Here is a 20,805-nt window from a genome sequence, read left to right on the forward strand (position 1 = left end):
AACTCAGATATTGGACCAATGGAATTACCAGCACCAACATAATCAGAACAAAAATATTCAACCCCCCAGAGAACAACAATGTAGAGGGTGCTATCACTGCAGAAAAATAAATGAAACATTCTTCTTTTGGTAATCACAATTTTGACCAAATAAGTATGCAATTCAAAACAAACTATAGTATAGGATATATACTGTATATATAGCATAGTACTCATTTCTTAGCAAAAAAACAATTTTGATTTCAGTAAGACTTTAATATCCATGTTCATAATTGTCTATAACAACATTTCAACCCAATAAATGACAAGGTGAATGCAGATTGGGAGTCAGAGATGTAGTTTTTTCTTTTGTATGCCCTTTGTTTGCCCTAAAAGTAACAGTCTACTTCATCCTGCAAGTGACTTATAATTCCCTAACATACTGTTTCTTAATGTGTCCCTCAGACACTCTTTACAGATGCATTTGTCAAGGCATTTCCCCTCTGACTGTTAATGTTTATGTACAATTTCATCGCAGCAATGTACCAGTGGAAAGCTGCATCTGAGAATATTGCACAAAATCACCTGTTCATATTTAGAAAGCAAGTTCAAAGAGCTCATTTAGCTAGTAGTCTGTCAAGAACTGAGGAATAAGATGATCAAAACAACTAAAGCAAATAAGAAAGTGACACCAACATTAAAACATATTCACCTTACCTTTGCGAAAATGAAACGGAAATGACAGTGTGTTTAGTTTCATGTTTTTCTCTGTCAGTCTCTTTCCCACTGTTTCCTTCTTACACTTCATCTTTTTTTAAGGTCGGCTGATCTCATATTTTAATATTCTGTTAAAAGCTTAAGTTTTGCAAATTCTGGTTGAAGTAGTGCTCGAAACTCTGGGCTGGCATTTTCTTTTTTTCTTTTTTCTTTGGTACATCTTAAAACTTGCCAAAATATCCCATCTCGAGATGTACTGTACAGTGTAGAGTCAGAGTTCTATGTGAGAACTGGGGTTTGGGTTATCAAATTCAAAATAGCCAACATCAGCATGTAAGGCAAGCATGCTGCTTTCTTTTCGGCACTGAAAACTCATCAAACACCCATCTTACTCTCCAGAGCCCTGAGTGATCTCTTGAAATTTCTTATTTAGTCCCAAAACCCAGAGGTATTCAGTTTGCTATGATATCAAATAGATAAAAGAAGCAAACACTCATTTTTGAGATGCTGGAATCAGCAATTGGTTGGTATTTTTATTGGGTAAATAACTTTATTGATTTGATGTTTCAGCTAATCAGTTAACATCTCAAACTCCCGCGCCCCTACCATAGACCCATTTTTTGGGGGGACAGGGGATCTTAAGGGGGGGATAGCAGGAGTACATGCCAGATAGAAGTGGTATTGATCATCTGAAAGCTTGGAACTTGGAGATTAATTTGAGATGCAGCTCATCACTGTGTGTCAAGTTTTCCAGTAACAAATCTGTAACAAAAGTGTTTTGGTTAGGCGCCTATTCAAATGTTGAAAGTTTAGAGTGTATAAGGGCTCAGAACTTTATAATGGAAGTATATGATGGCCATTCACATGCTCAATTATGTCTCATAAATTGTTGCAGCAATTTTTGAGTTGATACCATTTGTTACACAGATTTGGTGAAAATTTAACCATTTTTGACCGCTTGAGAGTTGATAAAAATGGTCAAAAATCCGTCTAAAATACCATATTAAGACACCAAGACCTTGAGGAACATCATAGAAAAATTCTTGCTGTGGTATCAAAAATTCTGAGCACTTCTGTTCTGGAAATTGCTCAGAAACCCCCTTATTGTCAATATACCTAGGAAAGCCATATATCCTCTGAATGCCCTAGGTCTCTACTTTGTGGTTGTAAAGTTTCATGAGGCTGTGATAATCCTAGAGGTCACAAAAGGTCATTTTATACAGTGAGGTCCAGTTTCAAAAGTGGTCTCACTACAATGAAATGGCTACTATGGGGACTAACATCATCACACATGAATACAATTTGGCTCATTGAATCCACAAGAGCCTCAGCCTTCCAGTCATAAACAACTTATACAATTCCAAGACTGTTTAGGGACCCCAGTATGCAGAAATATTTAAATACACAATTTTTAGAATAGGCGAAAAAACACATTTATACTGCATGCAAAACTGCATGGGATTAGCATAAAGTGAGCATGTCTGTAAAGGGGAGACTTGTGGGAGACTCGTGGGTACCCATAGAACCCATTTTCAGAGGTCAAGGGACCCCTTTGAAAATGGCCATGCCAGTTTTTCCCCTCAACAAAGCTTAGCCTAACTTTGGAGCAGCATTTAGCCCCCTTCCCGACAATCTAGCATGACATGGTTGGTACTAATGGATACCTTAAGTTGTCTAGTTTCATATGGTACCAGTATCTTCACTGTAAACTGATCCCGCTACAGCCTCTGAAAGACAGTAATGTCTTTTAGAATGCAATGTCTCTCCGAGGACGCCAGCATCCTCAGGGAGACATTACATGGTCTATTATGTGGAAGAGGAGAATTCACTTATGGTCTTTGCATTATTTCTGAAAAGCAAGATATAGATATATAGAATTCAAGACAGGAACAACTACTACAGTAGGTGGATATGTAATAAGCTTGAAACAAAGGGGAATTCAAAGACAAAATAATAGAATAAACAGACAAATTTTGTAATTTTTTTTTGATATTCCAATTTTGAATAAGTCAAATTCATTAATTAGTTGATCAACAGAAAATTAGTCTGCAACTATTTTAGTAATTGATTAATTTTTTCAATCATTTTTCAAGCAAAATGCTAAACATTTGTAGGTTCCAGCTACTCAAAGGTAAGGATTTGCTGCTTGAATGTCTTTGGCTTTTGAGCCATTAGTCAGACAGAAAAAGACACTGGTTATCATTGAACTGAATTCCTGAAACTGAATGAGTGTTAGAAACTCATTTGGACAAATAGTTTTTAATTAATTTTCATAACAAGTTCCCTGCATATGCCAAATTTTCAAATGGTTTGGATACCTGTGGTGTTGGAAAAAAAGTAAAAAGTAGTTCACTACACACTCTTACACAAATTCTCCCTCGCAGTATTATAATTAATCCACAACCCAGTTGAACAATGAGTTAGCACGGTTGTTAACCTCTGTGACTAAAGCTGCACTTCCTGTAACAGCTTCACACAGAGATTAGTGGGCCCACTAATCTCTGTGGTAGGGAAAACACTGAAATGTGCTACACAAATCCTTACAAATTACACAGATTGGCCACATTGGGCCGTACCTGTGGTCTAAATTTGATGAAACTAGGAGACATTATGTGAGACGTATTTTGACCCTGATTTGTCCTGATGCTTCACTGGTAACATCATCTTCATGTGACACCTCTCTTCTTCTTTAGCCACATTCATTCACCTCTTCATTGTTGTTTTTATGACCCATCTCTTTGACTGACTCATCACCTCACCTTCTCTGGTTGGCAATGACATGCTTAGTGATGATGATAGTCTTCCTCAAAACATCCGAGGTGTCCAGTCTTCTCATTAACCCTCAGCCTTGAAATGGAGATGGAAACAAGCAATTATATTCCACTTCACATATTTTCACAGCATTTCTCCATGGGTTCCCAGGCAGAGATTATATGATTTTGGACTGTTATGAAAGTTATTGCTGTTGTTAAAAAGGAAGTTACAGGGATCCTTGAATAACTGGTTACAGAAAGAATCTCTTTCTTTCTGTCACTGTGGCCATCTTTGTTACTTCTTTTTTCTCTCTCATGGTCTTTCTCTCCTTCTTTTTCTCACTTGGAAGCTTCAAAGACTTCATAGACTCATCCATGGCTTTGTTGTCTCTCCCTACAGTAGATGACATTAACATATTAAGTTGAAAGTGAACACTGCACCGCCTTGTGTACGATCCCTGTGAGATGTCCTGAAGAGAGAAAGAGAGAAAAAGGGAGACAGAAACAAGAGAGCAAGTGAAAGGCAGAGATTCCCTCTACAACCTTTTTATTGTCTTTTGTTTCGGCCCGCTGACCTTTTTCAAGATGAAAAAACTAAAATCCCAAGATAATACTTGTTGTCTTGAGAAAAGTCAGTTGAGCGAGATGTCCGCAAATGAAGAGGCAGAGGTTTCAGACAGCTGTGGGCTTCTTATTTGTAGCCCACATAAGAGAAAAATCATTGATGTGTGTTTTATCTACATTGATCTTTTATAAGTCCTACACAGCTGGTCATCTGGGGCAAAACAGGCTTTCGATCCTGTCAGTGGATTTGTTTCCCCTGTTTTTCTGCTGGAGATTTTCACCAGTGACACACTACACATTCAGTTGAACACCTGTTGGATGCTGACAGCAGCCCGCTTGCCCCTAAGCTTCACTGTTGAAGCAGGAAAATGGGGCACAACTCTTCTGTCCGTCTGACTGCTTGTCTGCATGTTTGAAAAATTCCCCCTTAATACATTACACGCCAGCCTGTTCAGTCGCTGAAGAGCAGCACAGCTGGGAAATAAATCCTGACCTGCGCATGCATTACTGTGTGACTGGCGTGCGTTGTCCAGGTCCTTCGGTCAGCAGAAATCCATCTCGTTAACTAGCACACACACACACACACACAAGCACACACACACCCCTCGAGGCTCAGTCTTGGCAGTCTTGACTTTGCTGCCCACGGACAAAAGACAGACACTGTAAGAAGCAAGAGACAGGCAGCCGTCATCAGCTCAGTTACCTCAACATAAGTTTCAATTTATTGCATCAAATTGTCTCATAGAAACTTACTTAACTATTACAGCACAGATGCCAGTTAATGCTGCATTTTGCTTAAATGAGTTGTGCCTGGGCATCATTTAAAAATGGCACCTGATACCTGCATATTCTTCTCAAATGTTTATGTTGTTTAAACACAATCGTACAAGTATTGATGGAAAATGTTGTCAAAAGAAGTGTGTCTAAATATAATGATTTTTATTCAAATCACAAAGTATTTAATCAAAAAATAACAATAACTGAGTCGCAAATCTGACCACACATTCAATATTAGCTTTCGGTACTTTACAGTTTTCAGTATGCAGTCCAAATATTGGATAAGCATAAACAAAAGTGACCAGAAATGGAATGAAACATTAAATGACATGAAAGTAAACAGGCTTAAGTTAAAGACTATGTCTCTTTCATCCTAAATGATACGACAGGAATATCATTTTCCAGGCTTATAAATATTTCTGAAGGGCAAAAATGTAGCTTTTGCCAAATTTGAAGCATTTTCCCTGAGTGATATTACAGTAAGTACCACTGGAGAAAATCGAAACTGACACATGCATTAGTATTTCAACATTGGCGGTATCACTCCCTCTCTCTTTCTTTCTGATTCTGTTGGTCCTGGTGTTGTTCAGGGTCTTCTTCAACCTCATCTTCTTTTCTCACATTGATTGGAAAAGTCATAAATCTACAGTAAGCACTGCCTGTGGGAAAGCTCTAAGAGCCCCCCTCTTTCTCTCCTATGCTTGTATGTTCACCGCATTGTGTATTCCCACTTGCCATCTCATTCTATCATAAATGCTTTTTAAACCACTTGACTGGAAAATTGACTTGGCATGTCAGTTCAGCTGAACAGCCCCAGTCAAGGCTCCTCGTTTGCGTCTATAGATGTTTTTGTTGTTGATTCTGTTTCTGTCAAATTCTCATGTGTGCTGCTTCTTCTGCTGAGAGTGAACTTCTAAATTTATTTCAATGCTATTCAACCAGGCACGTCGAATGAGAACAAGGTCATTGTATACTCTTAAAATGCCAGAGGAAGATCGATCCTGTTCGGTTTGATTTTACACAGCAAAGAATGCAATAAGAGACTGTGTTGAGTGAAAATGCACGACTTGTAATTAATGATACTTCGTTTGCATTAGTTTAAGTAAGCAGTCAAAACATTTACACTGTTTAACTGCAAACAAGCGCCCTTATAGTTAAGCATTAGTGTAATTAAGTTGTATTTAATATTGATTTATTTTCATTCTAATACATTTTATGTCTGTTCCACCTATCTTTGCTTTTAATTTTCCTTCAGGTGCCTCAGCCATTGCTGGTTTAAGACTACTGGCCGAGATTTCAGCATCTTGAAGATCCCCAACCAAGGAGCTCTGCACATGAAGAGGTAATCTCGACTGAAATGTCAGCAGACTCTGTTCTCTACACACAGATGAATGTTTGTCACCACTGGGATCACTTACTGCATGAAAGTTGGACTGGTTTTTAACACTGGGATAATATATGACTGCAGCTGCAACCTGATACTGGAATATGATCACATGCCCATATCAGCAAAGTTCTATCTACACCGGGGCCTTATGTATTAGATTACATTGAACTTATCATTAGCTCTTATTTGCCACATCTACATTAAAGTACATTAGTCTCTTGATCAAGGAGCTCCTGGAGTCCATTCTGATAAAAACATTTTAGTGCTTTTGTCATGCTGGGAATCTCGCAACACACCAGAAACAAGCTGGCAGCTCAGACTTTAGCTAACGGTGTAGCCTCCCTGTCCTCATCAATGACCCCATGACCCCTGCAGAAGTCAGATAGTCGGGTATCAGCGAACCACATGTCCTTATCAGTGATCTAATAGCAGCGGATATTGCCCCACATGTCCGTCGGGATGAGTGCATGCCCTTAGCCGCGCCACGCCAGCTTTGTCGTGGCTGGCCGTCGCTGGCCGGTCACTTTCCTCGGCCATGACCCGGTTGATGTTGGGCCGGACTCTGGAGCGCATCTGTAAAGGCGTCCTGCTGCTCTGCTTGCTCCACTTCCTCATCATGATGATCCTGTACTTCGACGTCTACTCGCAGCGCTTCGACCTCTTCAGCCGCTTCAACAACGGACGCAACGGGTCCAGGAATAACGTTAGCGGAGCAGCGGGGAGCGGACATCATTTTTACTATTACAACCTTTCCAGGCCCAATGCAACATTAGCCAGCTACATGGCCACGGGCGAGCAGCTGGTGCCGAGTGCACAGCCCGAGACCAACCAGACGCCTTCCCCGAAGCCGCTGCCACCGTGCCCTGAGAATCCGCCTGGCCTGGGTGAGTAATAATCTCATAGCGCACTCCCCCACATCCTCCACCATTTCCAAGTGCTGCTGGTAAACTGTAGTGAACAAAGTGACACTAAATGGACACAAAGAGGGTTTTCTGTTGTGTCTCATGTTTTGAGTACAATATGTTTTGGCTAGAGTGTCATTATAAACAGATATCACTGTTTGAATGTTTCCATTCGTCGCTGTAAGCTGATATTTTAGCTTACAAAGCCATATATACATTTTTGATCTGCGACACTGAGTTTCAGTTAGGATTTTTCCAATTAAACCACTTTGTTTCTTGCTTAATTATCTTTTCTGATAACCTGTTTGCTTGATTTGTTTTATCAGTCGGCTTGTTGTATTTGTTTTTACGGCCTGTACATAATGTCTGCCCAATAACACAAACCAGAAGGATTTGCACATCATCGATTAGTGTAATGAATAGAGGAGATGAGACCTTGATCTGAGCTGGAAGCTAGAGGGTACTATTTTATATTTGGTAAATAAATGCATCATCTCCAGTCTTATTCCAATTAGCAGGAGAGCAAGTGTAGCCATAATTTTGTTTTTCCGGGTCAGCCTGCAACATAAAATGGATTTAGTGTCAACGATTTACACTGTGGTATTTCAGCCTTATAGATTCGTGGTGAAGCTATTAGCAGAGATTCATGCTTCCAGACACGTAAGCACATCGCTGAAAACACACACCAAACACCAAAGCTTTAAGAATATTTCTTTTGTGTTTTCAACTCTTAAAAGAACACAGATTTTGGAATAACTACATTAGTTAAGATACTTAGGTAGTGCAATATAAAGGTAGGTTGCAGGAGTTTTGTTCATAAAGTGTAAACTTTGATCCTAAACTGTGCTTAAAATGACAAAAATAGCTGTCAGTTTTTCTTCCAAAGTGATATGTTTAGCCCACACAGTGCTTGAAAACCATACGTTAAGATTTCTGTTAAGAATAAAAAGAATAAAATCAAATAATGTTCTGCATTTTTGAAAACGGTACTTCACACATTCACACATGCAAGTTTCCAAACAAATCCCATAATCCTCTTTGTGTTTTCATAAAAAAAAAAGTCTATCCATCATCACTATAAATGCACCGCAGGACTTTACAGTGTCTGGACTTGATATGAATTGCCTTCATCAGCAAAAACCTTTCTAATTAACTCACAGTGGTAACACCCACACACACACACACGCAAATACACTCATACACTGGTCATATATACCTTGGTAGGAGGGTGGATCAATATATAATATGTATGTACATTTCCCTCGAACGCTGGTGTGCGCTCATAACACTCACACTCGCATGAATGAACACTTAAATACACACACACACACACAAAAGAAAAACACACCTCATTATCATCAGTATCCATCCACCCAACAAATCAGAGGTTGATTGAGTCACACTAAGCCTCGGGTTTACTAAATCTATAATTACATAGTGGACACACACACACCCTCTCTCTCTCTCTCTCTCTCTCTCTCTCTCTCTCTAGCTCTCCTCTCTGTCATTAATACTCACAGATAATAGAGTTCAGAAAGGAGGAACTAACTCCTGCTGTCGTTATTCTACATAAGCTAAAATAGACCTGACTGCAGATACCAATGAGGACAAAAAAAAAAAAAAAAAAAACAGAACTTTGCTGGATACATAATGACTTTGTAATTAGTTTTCATATTTGGAAGCATGTTTAATACTTCTAAGCTGCTTTTACAGTTGCAGTAGTGTGTCTCTGCCAAGGAAAGTCAAGCAGCATGCTGTGAAATACTTGATATGGGAATATGGTTACTATGCAACAGCACATTTGCTTTCTATATATTTGTTTTACAACTTCTATTAGAAGCATATTTATACTATTTTTCACCGAAAAGATCCTAATCACAAGAAGATACATTTATGTTGTAAAGAAATTGACTAATTTATTTGTTAATCTGTATAAGATTGATGTTTTTATCTTCTGTTTTTTCTGTTTTTGGATATATTGAACTTATACTGAAAACTTTACCTAGAAGGCACATCCACATCTGACTGGCATCGTCAGTTTTGCACTAATAGCATCATCGCTTGTAGTCGTTGCAACTTGAATTTTTGTTTTCTTAGATAAAGTTTTCTCTTTACCTTAATTTATTACAGGTTTTTTTTAATTATCTTTTAGTTGTATGGTGCAGCTACAACACATGAATGTCTGTCAGGATAAATAAATGATCTATCTAATAGTTTGACAGCTCTGTTGTATGTGACGGCGTTGTTAGAAATTTCTTTACCTTTCGACCTTTGCTTTGCTGCGTAATTACCAATTTCCCAACTACACCCCATATTGCACCCCCACCATATGAGAATTCATCACTCTCTACAAATAAACCTGATTTGATTTGTATATTTGATGTTCTATGAATTTATATTTATACAATTTATTCATTCATACCTTCAATAATTGATTGAGAAATGGTTTTATTAAATGTGTTATTCATATATTAATTCTGTAGTGTATGTTGTTGGCGATAAAGCTGATTTATATTTCTCTTGTCAAAAAACACTCAGCAGCATTTTGCTGATGAAATGAAAATATGTTTCTTATTTTCTCCCACCTGTTCCATCGGTAAATGAGCTTTGTAAACTTAATCCCTCGTGAGCTGTATTGTGGCAGTGTTAATATTTCTCTCTCTCTTTTTCTTTTTTTTACTTACCGATTGCTTTTCTCATTTCATAATGAGGTTTGTAACATACTTTGAAATTGGGAGTGGGAGATAAAGCTGTCAGCTTGATTTGTCTGAAGCTGAGGTTCGCTGATTCCATTATTTGGCCTGGAATTGGCTGTCACTGACTCTGGATTTGGCATTCGTACCAGGCACAGGTGTACTCTTGTAGCTTATCTCACCCCTTTCTCTGTGATGGAGTGGCTGCCTGGGGGCTGTAATGAGCAGGAAGGCAGAGAAAGACTGAGCGAGTCTGTTTTTCAGTCACAGGTGCAGCATGAGAGAGAGAGAGAGAGAGAGAGAAAGAGAGAGAGAGAGAGATCTTATGGATGGTGGCATGATGGTTGGTATGAAGTGAGACAGACAGAGAGGCGGGATGGAGTGAAGGAAGGAACAGCAGGTGGAGAGGTGAGGGGGTGTAGAGGGAAAAAAAAGAGATAGAGGTGCACACACATGAAAGAGAGAGGTTGGGAAAGTGAGAGAGAGAGAGAGAGAGAGAGAGAGAGAGGGTGGGGGTGGGGGGCTGGGGTGGGGGGGACAAACAAACAAGCCCTTGGCTGTCCCAGAACACCAGCTGACAGGTGCTGCCTGTATGAGTGGCGAGCATCCACAGTTTATATCCTGGCTGCATGTGTGTGTGTGTGTGTGTGTGTGCGTGTGGTATTGTGAGCTGGCGTGTGGGATATGCAAATCAGCCGTTAATTAAAAAATGTAACCTAGGCATTCACAAGTATTGCAGAGGCAAACGATCTTCTTTGTCACTGAAATGTTTTTTTTTTCCTCAATAAAAGTGGAAAAATCTCGAATGAAACTAGAGCTGATTAGTTGGCAACTATTTTGATAGTAAAGTAATTGTTTGAATCATTCATTGGTTCTCAGTTGTGAGAATTTTCTGTTTTCTATGTTTTATATGATTATAAACTGGATATATTTGGGTTTTAGACTGTGCGTGGCACAAAAAAACATCATACTTTGGGCTTTAGAATATTGTGATGGGCATTTTTTTGACATTTTTTTACCCCGATTAATCAAGAGACTAATCTACAGATTAATAAATAGCCCTACTGCAAACATATTAATTCTGTTTCCGTGTGTTCATCTGTTTTTTCGTGGGTTAACTGAAGTGAGACCTGTCTGAAATTAAAAGCAGGTGTTGCATCTTGTTTGCACTCGACGGTGACACAAGCTCTAATGTGTTCGGTTTTGATCTGCGGGTTTTAAATAAGCAATTTTCTACTGGCAGCCATTTTACACTCAGACATCCGTGTGTGTGTGTGTGTGTGTGTGTGTGTGTGTGTGAATTCTCCTCAAGCTTGAACACTATTATTTATTCTTGCCATTAATCACTTCTTCCCACGCGCACACAACATATGGACGCTTGAGTGCACACACACACGCATAGAGCTCAGTGGGAGGTTAAAAGCTATTTTCTAGGCCTTGTTTTAATTGGATGCTCTACAGGGTTTTCCCAATCAAATGTAATTAGTGAGAATGAACTGTCTTCTTGTGTTGTACAAAACCAAGCATGCCAGACGCAGAACATGAACACAATGACTGAATATACATTTTTTTTAAACTCATTGCAATAATCAAACTTTTTCAAACTTCAAAATGAGGCATCAGAGCAGAGTTATTTCACAGTAACTATCCGTAAGCCTTTCTTTCTTTTTGCTACCTGCATCATCTCCAGGCATGCCATACTGTAGTCACCTAGCAACCGGAGTCTTTCACAGGTAATGGTCAGTGCATTATACATGCTGGACAGATGCAGGATTGCAGCCTTTCATGAGTATCATTAGGTTCTCTACTGCTTCAGGAGTAACAGTTTTTTTCTTTTTCATCCTCATTTTCTCTTAACTTCTTCTCCCTGTGTTTTATCTTGATGTCTTGATGCCCTGCTTATCTTTAGTATTAATGGAAAAAATGTTTTAAGTTTATTTAAGAGTATCACCATCGCCATCGGAAGTCAAAAGCTTCCTTCTTAAATTACTTTCTCTTTCTTGGCATCTTCCTCCTACCGTACCTCAGCTTCTGTCACCTCGCTGTCCTTGCAAACTTGAATTTTATAGCCTGCCGTCACCCAACCTATTTACTTCTTAAATAAGTAGAAAACTACAGAAAAAATTCCTTCAAGGGTAGACCAGCCAGAAGCTGTAATTTCTGCACTGTGATGGAGGTCTACCCCGATGGAGTCCACAATGAGCCGTCTATCCTTTATGTATGTGATACTGTGAACAAGCAGTGGCCCGAAACTGACATCCTGATGAGTAGCTCAGTGATGCTCCTGCATCAGCCAGCTCTAAATCTCATCTCGTCTGGCTGTCAATCATCCAGTCACTGTCCAAAGCATGTGACACCTGCCAGAGTTGGAGCTAAAGCTTCTTAACTTTTCTTGTAGTCACTCTCATTAATATTCAAAAATGTATGTAAACCTTCTTCAGATAGTTATGTTATACTTAGCAGGGTTTCCCGAGGAAATTAGTTAGTGAAGGCGGTTAGCTTTGAGCTGAGACTAATCCAGTCCTAAGTAACTGCTACTGTAGATGACATTTAAGCAAGTCATTGAATATGTTGCCCTTGCTGTGCTGTGTAGTGACACTGTTTGTTTTATCTGAAGCTTGATAAACATAATATTATATTTATGAATTATTTTCTCCATTAGTCAATTAGTCATCTGGTCTATAAAGTGTTCAAACCTCATCCTCAAATAGAGGATATTAGTTCACTATCATATAAAAATTAAATAAATGTGAAAATATTGACATTTTAGAAGCTGGGACCAGCAAATTTGAACCTTTTATCTTAAGAAATGGCTCAAAACGATTAATTGATTATCAAAATAGTTGACAATTTTCTGTCACTCGAATAATCATTGGAGGCTATAGTGCATACTATAAAGTAACGTAAACAATACATGTTAACAATGGCACATTTTGAATGCTTTGCAGTAATGTGTTTGTTGTCCTCAGTGATGAGTAGAAATTACAATTTGAAATTCAATAAGTTACTACTCCGCTACTTTGACATTTTAGGGGCTCTGCTTGTTTGCTGTCAATCCCAGGAGTTGGGTGGAAGGATTGATTATCAGTTTTCTTGCTGTGTGTTCAGTGGCGAGTTTGACCGTGACTTGTTAGCTTGGCGTAAAGGCTAGAGGTGAGGGGGAGGCAGTAGCCAAAAAGAAGAGGAATACGTCTTCCAGTAACTTCCAGATTGTTCTTTGTCTGTTGTTTCCTGTTAGCTGGCTAGCTAACTACTGGCAAGTCTACATTCAGGAATCACCCGTTTTTCTCTTCCAGGCTGCGTTCAGTCACCAGGGCTAATGTTAAGCTAGCTGCTGATGGTCAGTAAATACTTCCAAACTGTAGACTGGCTGCTTGTTGAACCACAAAGTCTTGTTTTCTACATGTTAGACTTTGGCAACTTTAAGGTACTTTTGACTAACAGAATAATGTGGCTAATTAATTCTGCTGTTGTGTAATTAGAAATTTTCAAGTAACTATTCATTACATTTTTCAATTAACTTGCATATACACACATTCCAGCACACATTGCATGCACATACAGTTCATCGACATGGAAGACACTTACACATACAGTACATTTGCACATTTTGCAGACCACTTTTCCACCTCTAGAGCAGAGAGGTGTAGTCTTGTTTAATTCATAGCTAGAGAGTAATTTGAATGGAATGACATGTCCCTTGTAACCCTGAACTTAACACATGTGTCCCCTGTGGGGGAAATTGTCGGGAACCCTGAACCATTTCACCCTGCCCTCTGGCAATATGTGAAAATACTGTTAAAACCTCTTTTAAAGTCATGTTGAATCCAGTGGGGCCCAGACCCTCTTCTTCTCCTGACACCTTCACCTTTCCAATGCTCAGTGAGCAGTGTGGTTGTGTTTTGACCTTTTTAATAGAGGGTTTAAATAGGACTGCTTAGGTTTAGAGCAATGCTCCATGTTAGCTTAGTCAGTGAAGATCAAAACACGGCGTTCAGAAATTCAGGTTCAGCAATAAGATAATGAGGTGTCAAAAGTAACCACACCTTGCAGTTGGACAACAGCTTTTATACTTTTCTGCATCCATATGTAATTACAGATTGTCAATTGTTGGCGAACAGGTGAGTTTAATTCTAAAAAGGTATTTCAGTAATATGTAAAATTGCACACAAGGAAACTGAACAAAAATGTATGAAGACTAATGATTTGTGGAAATTTGTTTGTAGTGATATCTTACCAGGAAATTATATTTGTTATGTAGAGAAACAAGTCAGATTATATTCATGTGCTTTCCTACAGTAAGTGTTGTGACTTGAAAGACAAGAAGTAATACATGTAACAGAGGCAATGCTGGGTCGCTTTGACAACAGTAGTTTAGTTAATTTGCTTCAGAACGAGGAACAAAATATACCTTTTTATTTCTGGTCTGTTTTGTGGTCTCACTAACAAACAAACTGTATTTGCAGTAAGTCATGCAGCACTTTCTGCACCTTTTGTGTTTATTTAACTTCACAAAGAGAATACATAGAAATGATTGATTATGACTATTCTAGTTGAAACTGCAAACAGATTGTGATCTATATGCGATGTCAGTGCAAATGCAGAAAGTAGCAAACAAGCAAACACATTATGTAGCAAGGCAGAGCATGCAGGAGACCACAGTTCATGTCCTGTCCTTTATACTAAAATTAATCTTTTTCTAACTGCAATCAAGTATCTCTACCTAACCTATATTGTAACCATAGTGTATTTGTCCTTTCCCCAACCCTGACCATACCATAGCTGCCATCTAAAGGTATTGTAGAAAGTGAGAATTTGAAAAAACATATTTGATGGAAAAAAACATAGTTATTTGATATAATCTGTCCAATATTGATGTTTTTGTCTGGCGGTAGGGTTGTGAATCAGAGGCATCTTGTACTCTAATATTACAGGGTGGATAATTACTGTGTTGTCACTATGTTTCACGAAATTTTTGATGTGGATCTTCTAAAACACATTGAGTAGGATGCAGGTACAGTACATCATACCTCTTTCAATCCTTTTTACTTTCAGACGTTACCATGGTTACCAAATGATCAGGAGATCACTCCTCGACAGGCCACAATCAGGAGATGAATTTAATAGCAGTTTTGCTTTTGTATTCATTCTAAAAACCATGTCTGCTATCACAACATCCTGTGGTCGGTCTGCTTTGCTTTCACACCATGAACAAACCAAACCAGTTTGACAGGAATTGGACCGTGACGCATCTTTTGCAAGCCGTCCCAGTCAATAACAGAGAGAGTTTGAACTGCACCAAACAGGTTAGAAAGTGCACTAAATGTCTTATTTGTCAAAAAAAAGTAGACTCGCTGTGTGTACAATATTCATTCATACCTTTTCAGATACTGATGAAAAAAAGAATATGAAACACACTAGGATTGTTTATTAGATAGATTAGATTAGAACAATCCTCCCCAGACTGTATCAGGTTAATTTCACTTTTGATTTAATAAATATGAACTATTCATGTGATATGTATTTGTGCTTTATTTCCAGAAAGTTTTATATGTGTATTTAAATAATACTATACAGCATACAGCCAATAACAACTTTTGTACTTAAACATACCACATTATTCACATGATATTCTGTTTTACCTCCATGGTAAAATGTTGTAAATTAGAAAAATATTCCTTAAAGTTCATGTCTTGTACCAGTGTTTCCTCACCTATCGCTGTGTTTATTGGGTAAGGAAATAACATCAGTCCCTGAGAAAGCAAAACAGCCTATTTTCCTCTGTCCTTTCAATCAAGCCAATAAACAAGGTCGTTCCCTTCAGAAACACATTGCTATGCACTCCCACACAGCGAGAAAGCCGACGCAGCCACGGTCGCGGAGGCAAAGGGCTCTTGACAACATAATGGCTGCCATAACTTCATTAAAATGGCCCTGCGTCCCTTCCCCAGGACCGTTCTGCTGTGTGTGTGAGTTTCCATCCACGTGAGGCTGCATAATTTATTTATTTTTTGTCTGTTCATTCGATATATCTGGATATTCAATGTTCTTTCTTTGCCTCTCTTCCTTTTCTAAAAGTTCTATGTAACACATTAGTTAAAATAACATTGAGTTCTTCTTCTTGACAAACTGAATATAAACAAGCAATTGTGCAACATGAGCAGTGTATGTGCTTTCATCAAGTGAAATATGAGCTGGAACTCACCTAATAAAGGTGAAACAACACGTCCTGGGCCATATCTGTGAGTCCCATCCAGGCCTCTGCATTGCTGCACAGAGATACTGTATCAACTGTCCTAGCAGCCTGATCATCCCTAGTGATGTCTTTGGCAAAATTAGACCTTCGCAAACACAGTGTGGATTCATCGTGCTGGAAATGTGATATGAAGCTAGAGAGGACACCTTTAGGGCTCGCTCAGGAGTGGTCACTTGGTGCTTGAATGCACTTGATTGTCTGTTCAGCTGGTGCTCCAAGGTCAGAACAAGATAGGAGAGAACTGTATATGTACTCATGTATACTGGGAGATCGGCGTAACTTCAGCCGAGTATCTTGAAAGAACAAAAAGATCTTTCTCTTACCATGAATGGTCACAAAGGAGGTACTCATGAATAACTGGATTGTTTTAAATCCGCCAACTCAGAAGACTGAGTTAGACTGCAAAATAATGAGGCAGAATATGTCGAAACATGTGGAAAAGTACTTAATGTCACTATAAGAATCAGTCCAAGACCACCATTTTTTATTTTATTTGTTTATTTCTCTTTTTTGACTTAAGTTGATAATTGTTATCTTCTTTTTCTGTCAGTGCTGCTCTACAGTATTAACATTGCATGTTACCTGTGCTGGTAAAAGGGTTGGGTCAGATTTATAAATTGGTTTGGAGAGGATTAGAGATGGAGGACTCACTTGTTTTATTGATTAACTGTCAGAACTTTGTATTTTCTGTTTGTATTTTTGTGAGTCAATTAAAAAATAGAATAAAAAAAGACAGGAGAGAACAAAGATGAAAATAATGACTTAATAACAATTTTTGTTTATGGTTTAGTCAGATTTGTATGATGAATGAGATACCCACTTGGTTTGGCTAAGACAGACTGCCAAATCTTCATATTAGTAGTATTGTAATAAGACAGACTCTAAAATATATTCTGTAAGACTGGCTGTTGTGGACTACTTGGATAAGACCTGTAATGACTCGTGTTTACAGCAGGTGTATTTTCAGAGTTATATTTAATCTTTCACTAGCAACTGTGGGTGTAAGAATGTGCCTTGAAGCAACTAATCTGCCATAAATTCATTCATTTTATTTTTATTTAATCTTTATTTAATCAGGCAGATTAAGATCTCTTTTCCAAGAGAGACCTGAGAACAAGAAACATTCATAAGACAAGAACATAATCAGCACAAACAGAAACAATACAACTACACAATAAATAAGGAATGAATAAAAACAGTTACATGAATCATCAAACATCAGATAATACAGCTTTAAAATCTCCAAGAGGAATGTAAGATTCAAGTTTGAGGGCAGTTAGCGGTTCATCCCATTTAAAAGGTGCATACTACCTGAAACCAGTTCTGCCAACATTAGTGCGTACATGAGGGATATCTAAGGTTAAGTAGTTACTGGATTTAAATGAGAGAAGAGATGTGGGGTAGTTTGGATTCTTTATAGATGAATAACACAAGATGGTTCTTTCTTCTTGACTGTAAGGAAGTCCATCCAACCGTGTGATACAGAGAACAATGATGAATACAAAATTTATCATTGATGATAAAGCGTAATGCACTATGATACACAGGATTTAACTGCTGAAGTGTTGATGGCGCAGCATGACAATACAGATTATCTCCATAGGACAGACGTGAAGGTCGACTGCACAATAGTCTTACGGTTGGAGGAAGGCAGACATCATTTGATTCTATACAAGAAGCCTAGTTTGATTTTTAATTCATGAGTCAAAAGTTGAATATGAATCTTGAATGATAGTCTGCCGTCAAGCCAAGTTCCCAAGTATTTGTAAGACTCAGCAAGAGTAATATGGGTACCATTTAAAGTTGTAATGACTGGATAGTCAGAGTCACTGGTGCAGGTGGAGGATACCATGTACTTGGTCTTTTCTGCGTTTAAAACTAGTCTGTGATGAAGGAGTGATAGCAAAAGGCAGACTGAAGATGAGTCAGGGCCTTGGCTGGGGTGGAGCCTGGGGCATATAAAATTGTATCATCTGCAAAAAAATGGACATTGAAGTATTGATTAGGAAGAATTATATTATTTATGTATAATGTAAACAGCAAAGGACCAACGATAGGCCCCTGTGGCACCCCATTTCTGATGGTAAGAGGGCTTGATGGAGCAGAAGAAGAAAAAGTAAAATACTACCACCAGTGGTTCATTGTAGTGAGCAACCTGGACCAACGGCTGTTTGCTAATGACTGAGCATGCAAAGGATGCTGTATGTCGAAGCATAATGTATGTTGAACTACAGAATGCAGGTACGTTAAAAGAGTAATGCTGCTTGAGAAATATAATCAAATCTGGCATTTTCAGTCTTCAGATCAGGTATAAATGTGTGAGAAATATATTTTTACTTTGTTTGGATATCATCTCTACTTTTCTGTTATTTTACCACAGCCCTGAAAGCTGACATCACCCTCACTTAAAAAACATGTAGCAGCCAACTACATGAATGTAGCTTTGCAATGTTTTGCAAAGCTACATTCATGTATTGAGTATATTTATACTTATTATTTATTGTTAAAGTGTTTCATTTGGTTGTCCATTTGAGGATGTGTTATATTGTATTTGTATTTATGTTCTTTTGTGTGCGGTGTGTGTTCACTTATTGTGTACGCGCTGTGTGTCTCTAACATTATACTGTATGTGTTTGTCGTCTTGACATGGTAATAAAATGACTCCTCTCATCTTGGTTCTCCCGGTTCAGAGTGACTATTAAGATGTGTGTGTGCTCCTAACAGGCAAGCTCTCCAAATGATAAATGACAAAACCCACTGCCTCCACACTGCTGTCATCTGGCAAAACGCTGTCGTTTTCTCCCTCTCTCTCCTTCGCATGCATACACACACACACACACACAGCGCTCACTTGTTCGCTATTTCACTCATTTCTTTCTCACCTGCCTCAGTTTCATCTTTTCTCTCAGATCTTGGATTGTTTTGTTTTTCTCACACGTCTACAGATACAGACAAAAAAATAGGGAAAATGGGGAGATGAGATGGAGAAACAGGTTTTGAGGAAAAAACAACCACTGTGGCCCTTCATTGTGAAACACCAAAACATCGGAGGAAGTAAATAAATAAAACAGAAAACAAAATTTCACAAAACAAATAAGAAGAAGGGAAAACAAACAGCTGCTGTGAATGCAGGATGGGGATGTATTTTCATAGATATGACCTGTATAGCAGAGTGAAGTGAAGGTGCCGGCGGTCTGCAACTGAAGAAGAATATTTAATCCAAATAGTTAAAAGCTTTTTTTTATTTAATTCATTTAAAAAGATGTTATTCAAACAAATAACATAATTAAAAACATACAGGCTCGCCACTGTACAGTAAGGGCCGACCCGACACATACTTTTGATGATGGTGGGGACTGTTTTGATTGGTTGCTAGGCAACAGCAGCACATGGGGGCTAGGCTAAAGATAGCCGCATCACTGAGGGGAAGAGAGGAACTCCCTGCTGCAGATAGAAGAGGGTTTTTTGTCAGTGAGGCAGGTCTGTTCACCAGAGGAAACACTATCAAACTCTGCAGCATCAGGAGAATGTCTGGGATACTCAGGCAGATGCATTTGAAGATAAGATAACACTTTATTGATCCCTGGGGGGAAATTAGGTGTTACAGCAGCACAAGAAGAAACAGGCCATGTATATGTGCAAAAAGAGGAAAGAGAAAGAAGAGGAATAAAAATATGAAAATGAGGAAAATAAATCAAAATTAAACAAAATCTCTGTATAGATGCACAGTAAGCAAGTAGAAAAACTGTGCAACAAATTGAAATAACAATTTTCTTGCTTTTTGTTGTCCTCTCCCACACTCACATCCTGTTTGTGATGTTGTTAGTGCACCTTAGTGCAAGTTTGAGGTAGAAAAGTGTGAGAGCTGACTTATTTTGAGGTCTGGCTGCAGGATCTGAGAAGAAGTAGACTTCCTTCTACAACAGCAACATGTCACAAAAGGTTGATGTAGGTGTTCGCTGGTGCGTAGGAAAAAAATCTGCAAAAAGAGAAAAAAGAAGTGCATTTTTATTATAAATCCCTGAGGGAGAGCAGGTGAAACCAAGTTAGTGTCTCTACGAAGGCACAGCATGAAGAGATGCATAAAGGAAAATTGGTTTGTGTCTTTGTGTTTATTGCTGTTTTTTGTGTTTTCTTGTGTGTTTTGATGCGTCTTGTGTGGGTTTTTTTATTCTTGGTTTGTGGAATTGTGTTGTTTTCTGTTTTGTTAATTTGTTCTCTGAAATTTGGTGTTTTGCGCCTCAGTTCCAACATTAAACACAATGCTGTTTTGCAGATTTGCTTGCTGTATGTCTTCACAATGAAAATCACAGACGGTATTGTTTTGGATGGAAACAGCATGTTTCCCATTGATCCCTTTGAGTATAGTTTAGTAAGTAAGTTTCCTGATGATTTTTTGAACATATTGTGAGACTTTGTGGTTTCTTTCTTTCTTTGAGTTTTTGTTTGCCAGCAAGTATTTGTAAAAGTGTGGCTGTCTGTGTGTAATACAGTATGTGGGCATTTATGTCCAGTTAACAATGAATGGATTAAAAAGATCAAAGGGATTTGCTGCCATCCATACGGGATAATCCCTCAACCTGTTAATGCAGAATGTTTATCTGATTGGTCATAGAGAGACAAGAACAGGACCAATATTTGAGTATTTTATTAAGACCTGACATGTCAGGTTTGGTGACACACAAGTGAGCCGATAATGTTAAAGGTTAGTGACTCAAACGTCCACTGAAATAAAAAAATGCATCAGATGAAACCATCAGATTCAGTATGTGTGAACT

The 20,805-nt window shown here is 38.4% G+C and overlaps 1 protein-coding gene across 1 annotated transcript in view; it reads left to right on the plus strand.

The window, feature by feature from the left end:
- Positions 1 to 20,805, plus strand: part of b4galt2 (UDP-Gal:betaGlcNAc beta 1,4- galactosyltransferase, polypeptide 2) — a 191,995-nt gene that overhangs the window by 19,361 nt on the left and 151,829 nt on the right. The window contains exon 2 of the mRNA XM_067606214.1: positions 6,045 to 7,060. Within this exon, the coding sequence (XP_067462315.1) occupies positions 6,712 to 7,060 (349 nt within the window). The 5' untranslated portion in view covers positions 6,045 to 6,711. The remainder of the gene's footprint in view (positions 1 to 6,044; positions 7,061 to 20,805) is intronic.

Source organism: Thunnus thynnus, chromosome 12 (assembly GCF_963924715.1).
Source record: "Thunnus thynnus chromosome 12, fThuThy2.1, whole genome shotgun sequence".
Classification (NCBI taxonomy): domain Eukaryota; kingdom Metazoa; phylum Chordata; class Actinopteri; order Scombriformes; family Scombridae; genus Thunnus; species Thunnus thynnus.